General features: G+C 58.2%; 1 protein-coding gene across 1 annotated transcript; it reads left to right on the forward strand.

Moving 5' to 3' along the window:
* The first annotated feature begins 42 nt into the window (after positions 1 to 42).
* Positions 43 to 10,211, forward strand: LOC140108503 (tigger transposable element-derived protein 4-like). The gene is made up of 2 exons (XM_072131766.1): positions 43 to 252; positions 7,940 to 10,211. Exon 2 carries the CDS (start codon positions 7,955 to 7,957, stop codon positions 9,431 to 9,433), a length of 1,479 nt encoding a protein of 492 aa, XP_071987867.1. The 5' UTR covers positions 43 to 252; positions 7,940 to 7,954; the 3' UTR covers positions 9,434 to 10,211.
* The last annotated feature ends 419 nt before the right edge of the window (positions 10,212 to 10,630 follow it).

Below are 10,630 nucleotides of genomic sequence, written 5' to 3' on the forward strand. Positions count from 1 at the left end.
TATTAACCCCTGCTGCACCAAGTATCCAAATCTAATAGCAACAACCACACATCACACTCCTCCTCCCCTCTCCCTCCTCCTCTCCCTCCTCCCTCCCTCCTCCTCCTTCTCTCCCTCCTCCTCCTCCTCTCCCTCCTCCTCCTCCTTCTCCTCCTTGAGATACTAGAGGGAAATACACGGCAGGGTCATGTGACCGCAACATCACCAACCGGGAGCCGCTCCATATTCATGTGAGAGGAAGACGGGGAGAAGGTGAGAGACAAAGAGACAGAGGAGAGAGACAGACAGAGGAGAGAGAGAGACAGAGGAGAGATACAGACAGAGGAGAGACAGAGGAGAGACAGAGGAGAGAGACAGAGGAGAGAGAGAGACAGAAGAGAGAGACAGACAGAAGAGAGAGATAGACAGAGGAGAGAGACAGACAGAGGAGAGACACAGAGGAGAGAGACAGACAGAAGAGAGAGATAGACAGAGGAGAGAGACAGACAGAGGAGAGACATAGAGGAGAGAGACAGACAGAAGAGAGAGATAGACAGAGGAGAGAGACAGACAGAGGAGAGACAGAGGAGAGAGACACAGAGGAGAGAGACACAGAGGAGAGAGACAGACAGAAGAGAGAGATAGAGACAGAGGAGAGATAGAGACAGAGGAGAGATAGAGACAGAGGAGAGAGAGAGAGAGACAGAGGAGAGAGAGAGACAGAGGAGAGAGGGAGACAGAGGAGAGAGGGAGACAGAGGAGAGAGAGAGGGAGACAGAGGAGAGAGGGAGACAGAGGAGAGAGAGAGGGAGACAGAGGAGAGAGAGAGAGAGACAGAGGAGAGAGAGAGAGACAGAGGAGAGAGAGCGAGACAGAGGAGAGAGAGACAGAGGAGAGAGAGAGACAGAGGAGAGAGAGAGACAGAGGAGAGAGAGACAGACAGAGGAGAGAGAGAGAGACAGAGGATAGAGAGACAGACAGAGGAGAGAGAGAGAGAGACAGAGGAGAGAGAGAGACAGAGGAGAGAGAGAGACAGAGGAGAGAGAGAGACAGAGAAGAGAGAGAGACAGAGGAGAGAGAGAGACAGAGGAGAGAGAGACAGACAGAGGAGAGAGAGAGAGAGACAGAGGAGAGAGAGAGAGAGACAGAGGAGAGAGAGAGAGACAGAGGAGAGAGAGCGAGACAGAGGAGAGAGAGAGACAGAGGAGAGAGAGAGACAGAGGAGAGATACAGACAGAGGAGAGACAGAGGAGAGAGACAGACAGAGGAGAGAGAGAGACAGAAGAGAGAGACAGACAGAAGAGAGAGATAGACAGAGGAGAGAGACAGACAGAGGAGAGACACAGAGGAGAGAGACAGACAGAAGAGAGAGATAGACAGAGGAGAGAGACAGACAGAGGAGAGACATAGAGGAGAGAGACAGACAGAAGAGAGAGATAGACAGAGGAGAGAGACAGACAGAGGAGAGACAGAGGAGAGAGACACAGAGGAGAGAGACACAGAGGAGAGAGACAGACAGAAGAGAGAGATAGAGACAGAGGAGAGATAGAGACAGAGGAGAGATAGAGACAGAGGAGAGAGAGAGACAGAGGAGAGAGAGAGACAGAGGAGAGAGGGAGACAGAGGAGAGAGGGAGACAGAGGAGAGAGGGAGACAGAGGAGAGAGAGAGGGAGACAGAGGAGAGAGGGAGACAGAGGAGAGAGAGAGGGAGACAGAGGAGAGAGGGAGACAGAGGAGAGAGGGAGACAGAGGAGAGAGGGAGACAGAGGAGAGAGAGAGGGAGACAGAGGAGAGAGGGAGACAGAGGAGAGAGAGAGGGAGACAGAGGAGAGAGAGCGAGACAGAGGAGAGAGAGACAGAGGAGAGAGAGAGACAGAGGAGAGAGAGAGAGACAGAGGAGAGAGAGACAGACAGAGGAGAGAGAGAGAGAGACAGAGGATAGAGAGACAGACAGAGGAGAGAGAGACAGAGGAGAGAGAGAGAGACAGAGGAGAGAGAGAGACAGAGGAGAGAGAGAGACAGAGAAGAGAGAGAGACAGAGGAGAGAGAGAGACAGAGGAGAGAGAGACAGACAGAGGAGAGAGAGAGAGAGACAGAGGAGAGAGGGAGACAGAGGAGAGAGAGAGACAGAGGAGAGAGAGAGACAGAGGAGAGAGAGCGAGACAGAGGAGAGAGAGAGACAGAGGAGAGAGAGAGACAGAGGAGAGAGAGAGACAGAGGAGAGAGAGAGACGGAGGAGACAGACGGAGGAGACAGACAGACGGAGGAGACAGACAGACGGAGGAGAGAGGGAGACAGAGGAGAGAGGGAGACGGAGGAGAGAGGGAGACAGAGGAGAGAGAGAGAGAGGAGAGGGAGCTCAGCTCTGCAGACCACGTGATAGGAGCTCAGCTCTGCAGACCACGTGATAGGAGCTCAGCTCTGCAGACCATGTGATAGGAGCTCAGCTCTGCAGACCACGTGATAGGAGCTCAGCTCTGCAGACCACGTGATAGGAGCTCAGCTCTGCAGACCATGTGATAGGAGCTCAGCTCTGCAGACCATGTGATAGGAGCTCAGCTCTGCAGACCACGTGATAGGAGCTCAGCTTTGCAGACCATGTGATAGGAGCTCAGCTCTGCAGACCATGTGATAGGAGCTCAGCTCTGCAGACCATGTGATAGGAGCTCAGCTCTGCAGACCACGTGATAGGAGCTCAGCTCTGCAGACCACGTGATAGGAGCTCAGCTCTGCAGACCATGTGATAGGAGCTCAGCTCTGCAGACCATGTGATAGGAGCTCAGCTTTGCAGACCATGTGATAGGAGCTCAGCTCTGCAGACCATGTGATAGGAGCTCAGCTCTGCAGACCATGTGATAGGAGCTCAGCTCTGCAGACCATGTGATAGGAGCTCAGCTCTGCAGACCATGTGATAGGAGCTCAGCTCTGCAGACCACGTGATAGGAGCTCAGCTCTGCAGACCATGTGATAGGAGCTCAGCTCTGCAGACCATGTGATAGGAGCTCAGCTCTGCAGACCATGTGATAGGAGCTCAGCTCTGCAGACCACGTGATAGGAGCTCAGCTCTGCTCTGCAGACCATGTGATAGGAGCTCAGCTCTGCAGACCATGTGATAGGAGCTCAGCTCTGCAGACCATGTGATAGGAGCTCAGCTCTGCAGACCATGTGATAGGAGCTCAGCTCTGCAGACCATGTGATAGGAGCTCAGCTCTGCAGACCACGTGATAGGAGCTCAGCTCTGCAGACCACGTGATAGGAGCTCAGCTCTGCAGACCACGTGATAGGAGCTCAGCTCTGCAGACCACGTGATAGGAGCTCAGCTCTGCAGACCACGTGATAGGAGCTCAGCTCTGCAGACCATGTGATAGGAGCTCAGCTCTGCAGACCATGTGATAGGAGCTCAGCTCTGCAGACTACGTGGTAGGAGCTCAGCTCTGCAGACCATGTGATAGGAGCTCAGCTCTGCAGACCATGTGATAGGAGCTCAGCTCTGCAGACCATGTGATAGGAGCTCAGCTCTGCAGACCACGTGATAGGAGCTCAGCTCTGCTCCGCAGACCACGAGATAGGAGCTCAGCTCTGCAGACCACGTGATAGGAGCTCAGCTCTGCAGACCACGTGATAGGAGCTCAGCTCTGCAGACCACGTGATAGGAGCTCAGCTCTGCAGACCACGTGATAGGAGCTCAGCTCTGTAGACCATGTGATAGGAGCTCAGCTCTGCAGACCATGTGATAGGAGCTCAGCTCTGCAGACCATGTGATAGGAGCTCAGCTCTGCAGACCACGTGATAGGAGCTCAGCTCTGCAGACCACGTGATAGGAGCTGACGGGGGGGGGGGGGGAGGGGAGGCACAGTGAAGTGAATGCTGTGATGCATTCTGGGAAGGCTACACTATGATCTATACATCCGGGGACCCCCCCAGGAAACAGCTGCCCCCTCTTAACCCCTGGCAGGGAGTTAACCCTTTCCTCATTAACCCCTGCTGCACCAAGTATCCAAATCTAATAGCAACAACCACACATCACACTCCTCCTCCCCCTCCTCTCTCCCCTCCCTCCTTCTCTCCCTTCTCCCTCCCTCCTTCTCCTCCTCCTCTCTCTCTCTCCCTCCTCATCTCCCTCCTCCTCTCCCTCCCTCCTCTCCCTCCCTCCCCTCTCTCTCCTCCTCCTCCTCCTCCTCCCTCCCTCCCTCCTCCTCCTCCTCCTCTCCCTCCCTCCTCCTCCTCTCTCTCTCTCCCTCCTCCTCCTCCTCTCTCCCTCCTCCTCCTCTCCCTCCCTCCTACTCCTCCCTCCTCCTCCTCCTCATCTCCCTCCTCCCTTCTCCTCCTCCCTCCCTCCTCTTCTCTCTCTCTCCCTCCTCCTCCTCTTCCCTCCCTCCTTCTCCTCCTCCTCTCTCTCTCTCTCTCTCCCCTCCTTCTCCTCCTCCTCTCTCTCTCTACCTCCTCCTCCTCCTCCTCCTCCTCCTCTCCCTCCTCCCTCCCTCCTTCTCCTCCTCTCCCTCCTCCCTCCTTCCTCCTCCTCTCCCTCCAGAGGAGAGAGAGAGACAGAGGAGAGAGAGCGAGACAGAGGAGAGAGAGAGAGCCTCCTCCTGTAGCCTCCTGTCCTCCAGCCTCCTCCTGTCCTCCAGCCTCCTCCTGTCCCCCAGCCTCCTCCAGCCTCCTCCTGTCCTCCAGCCTCCTGTCCTCCAGCCTCCTCCTGTCCTCCAGCCTCCTGTCCTCCAGCCTCCTCCTGTCCTCCAGCCTCCTCCTGTCCCCCAGCCTCCTGTAGCCCCCTGTCTTCCAGCCTCCTCTTGTCCTCCAGCCTCCTCCTCCTGGCCTCCAGCCTCCTCCTGTTGCCTCCTGTCCCCCAGCCTCCTCCTGTCCCCCAGCCTCCTCCTGTAGCCTCCTGTCCCCCAGCCTCCTCCTGTGGCCTCCTGTCCCCCAGCCTCCTCCTGTGGCCTCCTGTCCCCCAGCCTCCTCCTGTGGCCTCCTGTCCCCCAGCCTCCTCCTGTATCCTCCTGTCCACCAGCCTCCTCCTGTATCCTCCTGTCCTCCAGCCTCCTCCTGTACCCTCCTGTCCTCCAGCCTCCTGTCCTCCAGCCTCCTCCTGTACCCTCCTGTCCTCCAGCCTCCTGTCCTCCTCCTGTTCTCCAGCCTCCTGTCCTCCTCCTGTACCCTCCTGTCCTCCAGCCTCCTCCTGTATCCTCCTGTCCTCCAGCCTCCTCCTGTCCCCCAGCCTCCTCCTGTAGCCTCCTGTCCTCCAGCCTCCTTCTGTATCCTCCTGTTTCCCAGCCTCCTCCTGTAGTCTCCTGTCCTCCAGCCTCCTCCTGTTCCCTCCTGTCCTCCAGCCTCCTCCTGTCCCCCAGCCTCCTCCTGTAGCCTCCTGTCCTCCAGCCTCCTTCTGTATCCTCCTGTTTCCCAGCCTCCTCCTGTAGTCTCCTGTCCTCCAGCCTCCTCCTGTATCCTCCTGTCCTCCAGCCTCCTCCTGTACCCTCCTGTTCTCCAGCCTCCTACTGTTGCCTCCTGTCCTCCAGCCTCCTCTTGTCCCCCAGCCTCCTCCTGTATCCTCCCATCCCCCAGCCTCCTCCTGTCCCCCAGCCTCCTCCTGTATCCTCCTGTCCCCCAGCCTCCTCCTGTTTCCTCCTGTCCTCCACCCACCTCCTGTATCCTCCTGTCCCCCAGCCTCCTCCTGTATCCTCCCATCCCCCAGCCTCCTCCTGTGACCTCCTGTCCTCTAGCCTCCTCCTGTCCCCCAGCCTCCTCCTGTTTCCTCCTGTCCTCCACCCACCTCCTGTATCCTCCAGCCTCCTCCTGTATCCTCCTGTCCTCCAGCCTCCTCCTGTCTTCCAGCCTCCTCCTGTATCCTCCTGTCCCCCAGCCTCCTCCTGTAGCCTCCTCCTGTCATCCAGTCCTCCAGCCTCCTCCTGTCCTCCAGCCTTCTCCTGTAGCCTCCTGTCCTCCAGCCTCCTCCTTTAGCCTCCTGTCCTCTAGCCTCCTCCTGTAGCCTCCTGTCCTCCAGCCTCCCCCTGTAGCCTCCTGGCCTCCTCCTGTAGCCTCCTGTCCCCCAGCCTCCTCCTGTAGCCTCCTCTCCTCCAGCCTCCTCCTGTAGCCCCCTGTCCTCTAGCCTCCTCCTTTAGCCCCTTGTTCTCTAGCCTCCTCATTTAGCCCTCTGTCCTCCAGCCTCCTCCTGTCCTCCAGCCTCCTCCTGCGGCCTCCTGTCCTCCTCCTGTGGCCTCCAGCCTCCTCCTCTCCTCCAGCCTCATCCTGTAGCCCCTGTCCTCCAGCCTCCTCCTCTCCTCCAGCCTCCTCCTGTATCCTCCAGTAGCCTCCTGTCCCCTAGCCTCCTCCAGTAGCCCCCTATCCTCCAGCCTCCTCCTGTGGCCTCCTGTCCTCCAGCCTCCTCCTGTCCTCTAGCCTCCTCCTGTCCTCCAGCCTCCTCCTGTCCTCCTGTAGCCTCCTCCTGTTTCCTCCTGTCCTCCAGCCTCCTCCTTTATCCTCCTGTAGCCTCCTCCTGTCCTCCAGCCTCCTCCTGTAGCCTCCTGTCCTCCAGCCTCCTTCTGTCCTCCATCGTCCTGTCCTCCAGCCTCCTCCTGTATCCTCCTGTCCTCCAGCCTCCTCCTTTCCTCCAGCCTCCTCCTGTAGCCTCCAGCATCCTCCTGTCCTCCAGCCTCCTCATGTAGCCCCCTGTCCTCCAGCCTCCTCGTGTAGCCCCCTGTCCTCCAGCCTCCTCGTGTAGCCCCCTGTCCTCCAGCCTCCTCATGTAGCCCCCTGTCCTCCAGCCTCCTCATGTAGCCCCCTGTCCTCCAGCCTCCTCATGTAGCCCCCTGTCCTCCAGCCTCCTCATGTAGCCCCCTGTCCTCCAGCCTCCTCGTGTAGCCCCCTGTCCTCCAGCCTCCTCATGTAGCCCCCTGTCCTCCAGCCTCCTCATGTAGCCCCCTGTCCTCCTGTAGCCTCCTCTTGTCCCCCAGCCTCCTCCTGTAGCCTCCTGTCCTGTAGTCTCCTCCTGTGTCCTCCTATCCTCCAGCCTCCTCCTGTATCCTCCTATTCTCCAGCCTCCTCCTGTATCCTCCTGTCCTCCAGCCTCCTGTACCCTCCTGTCCTCCAGCCTCCTCCTGTATCCTCCTGTCCCCCAGCCCCTTCTGTTCCCTCCTGTCCTCCAGCCTCCTCCTGTATCCTCCTGCCTCCTCCTGTAACTCCTGTCACCCAGCCTCCTCCTGTAACTCCTGTCCTCCAGCCTCCTCCTGTATCCTCCTGTCCCCCAGCCCCTTCTGTTCCCTCCTGTCCTCCAGCCTCCTCCTGTAGCCTCCTGTCCTCCAGCCTCCTCCTGTCCTCCAGCCTCCTCCTGTAGCCTCCTGTCCTCCAGCCTCCTCCTGTAACTCCTGTCACCCAGCCTCCTCCTGTAACTCCTGTCACCCAGCCTCCTCCTGTATCCTCTTGTCCTCCTCTTGTCCCCCAGCCTCCTCCTGTAGCCTCCTATCCTCCAGCCTTCCTGTATCCTCCTATTCTCCAGTCTCCTCCTGTAGCCTCCTGTCCCCCAGCCTCCTCCTGTATCCTGCTGTCCCCCAGCCTCCTCCTGTAGCCTCCTCCTGTCCTCCAGCCTCCTCCTGTATCCTCCTGTCCTCCAGCCTCCTCCTGTAGCCCCCTTTCCTCCAGCCTCCTCCTGTAGCCTCCTATCCTCCAGCCTCCTCCTGTAGCCCCCTGTTCTCTAGTCTTTTGCGGGGGATAGAGGGGCAGCCCGGGACAATCTCCCAGCCCCCTGGGATGGCAGGACAGTTCCGACTGTACCGCCGAATCCGGGATTCCTCCGGTGCTATGCGCACATGGAGGAGAGAGTGGGAACAGAGTGCTGGCAGAAGATGGGGGTTATACTGGTGAGATGTTGGGGTCATTCCTGCGTGGTTGCTGAGTGGCGGTGCCTTGGTTTGGGGGTCCGCACAGCTGTTACATGGTGGGTGATGAGTGTGATGGTTTGTGTTTCAGGAGAGGGCGGCAGACATGACGGTCCCGGGCACCAGAAGGAAACTCTGCATCTTGACCTTGCGGGACCGGATCTCCGTCATCAAGGAGAATGAAGCGGGTCGCTCGCAGCGGGACCTGGCCAAGGAGTTTAACTGCAGCAAGACGCAGATCCAGGCCACGCTGGCCAAGAAAGAGTATTACCTGCGACAGTGGCAGGAGAACGTCAACGAGAACTCCAAGAGACGGCGCTGGCAGCCGTACGAAGAGGTGAACACGGCGCTGCTGGAATGGCTGTACCGCGCCCGCTCCGAGCACTTCCCCATCACGGGCCCCATGCTGCAGGAGAAGGCCCTGCACATCGCCTCTCAGCTGGGCCTCCACCGCTTCCATGCCAGTAACGGCTGGCTGAATAAATTCCGGACACGACACAACATCAGACTGCATCCTATGTCTGGCGCCAGCGTGGAGATGAGAGACGAGGACGGTGCGGCCTGGAAGGACTGGCTGCAGGGGGTGACGGGGGGCTACGCTGACTGCGACATTTACAATGTAGAGGCAACCGGCCTCTTCTACAAAGCCATCCCAGACGCCACGCTTCCCGTAAGAAGCGCCCAGTGCAAGGGCGGGATCTGGGCAGAGCAAAGACTGACCGTGGTGCTGTGTGCCAACCTCTGCGGGCACAAGGAGGAGCCCCTGGTCATCCATGCAGGTAGCGGCTGTGCCCACAGGACGGAGGTGCTGGGGATATGGCAGCACGGTCACCGGAAGGCCTGGATGACACCAGAGATCTACCGCTCATGGATTGAGCGTCTCAACGAGAAAATGCGACTGCAGGAGCGCAGGATCTTACTGTTTGTAGACGCTCCCAGTCACTGCGCAGAAAACACGTCACACGTGGAGGTGAAGCTCCTCCCACCCTGTGACACATCCTGGTCACCCCCCATGCAGGAAGGGGTAATCCGCGCCTTCAAGGTCCATTACCGGAAGATTCTACTGCGCTCCCTGCTGGCCAGGATGGACGACACCTGCACGGCGCATGCGCTGGCTGAGGACATCACTGCGGCCGACGCTGTGACCTGGGTGAGGAGGGCGTGGGACGAGGTGAAGCCTGAGACCATCACTCGTGGCTTCCTGCAAAGCGGCTTTGTGCCCAGCGTGGATATCGGCCATGATGATGATGAGGACATTGCCCGCGCACTCGCCATCCTCAACCAGCTGGGGACAGCAGCCGGCGTCAGCATAGACTTCGAAAATATCGATGAGAACCTTGAATGCCTTAACAGCGCAGAAGACAGCAGGGAGGAGGAAGACCCCCAGAGCGACCCCGAGGCCAAAGATCCGGAAACTTCTCTCCCCGCAGAGGAGCCGATAGACATGAGAGATGCCCTGGCCAGCATCAGGCGCCACAAGCTGCTGGCAGCACAGCTGGGCCGCCCGCTCCTCATGGACTCCCTGCTGCAGGTGGAGGCCGAGTATGAGGACCTCATTGTGGCCAAAAAGTTACATCCTGTCTAACAAGCCACAGTACTACAACTCCCAGCATGCACAGGGGCCGCGGGGACCAGCATCTACAATGTGAGCTCCACATATACACACGGGGGGTTATTTACCATCCCCTGGCGCTCATGACTCCCGGGGTATCCGCTGGGGTATCTGCTGGAATATCTGCGCTGCCTGGCGGAGAAATAAACACAGCCTGCAGACAAAAATTGTACAGCTGCAGCGGACAGGAGCGCCCCCCCAGAGTGATGGTGGCAGAGAGAGGGAAATAATCGCAAGCTGACGTGGCGCAGAAGCCCTGATAAATATTCCCCAAAATGTCAAGGGGATAAGTAAGTGCCCCCCTGGTAAACTGTTATAATAATAATCCGTTATTATGTAATACACCATGTGCCTCCTGTGACTTTGCATCTTGTTGGACCCGCTGGGGTCCTGGAATTGGAGGATTCTGCTCATCTGGGTGCTGTAGGGTGACTGCAGGGTTCCCCCTCCTGAGGAGATTGTCTACTGTCCGGGATGTTCTCCTCCTCTAGTAGATTGGAGACAATGGGGCACAATTACTTACTCGTCCCGTTGGCGCCGCCGAACCAGAATGTCTGACGAGGATTCAGAGCTGCCGCGATTCGCTAAGATCCTGCGCCCGATATCCTGCATGTGTCGCTTCCCCGCTCAGGTCCCCGGCGTTCACCTTCTTCTTCCTGGTGCATGTAAGTGCATTGTCTGTGTATAATGCGCTGTGCAGGGAGTCACTAAGATCCTGCACCCGATATCCTGCATGGGTCGCTTCCCCGCTCAGGTCCCTGGAGTTCACCTTCTTCTTCCTGGTGCATGTAAGTGCATTGTCCGTGTATAATGCGCTGTGCGGGGAGTCACTAAGATCCTGCACCCGATATCCTGCATGTGTCGCTTCCCCGCTCAGGTCCCCGGAGTTCACCTTCTTCTTCCTGGTGCATGTAAGTGCATTGTCCGTGTATAATGCGCTGTGCGGGGAGTCACTAAGATCCTGCACCTGATATCCTGCATGTGTCACTTCCCCGCTCAGGTCCCCGGAGTTCACCTTCTTCCTGGTGCATGTAAGTGCATTGTCCGTGTATAATGCGCTGTGCGGGGAGTCACTAAGATCCTGCCCCCGATATCCTGCATGTGTCGCTTCCCCGCTCAGGTCCCTGGAGTTCACCTTCTTCCTGGTGCATGTAAGTGCATTGTCCGTGT

Source organism: Engystomops pustulosus, unplaced genomic scaffold (assembly GCF_040894005.1).
Source record: "Engystomops pustulosus unplaced genomic scaffold, aEngPut4.maternal MAT_SCAFFOLD_140, whole genome shotgun sequence".
NCBI lineage: Eukaryota > Metazoa > Chordata > Amphibia > Anura > Leptodactylidae > Engystomops > Engystomops pustulosus.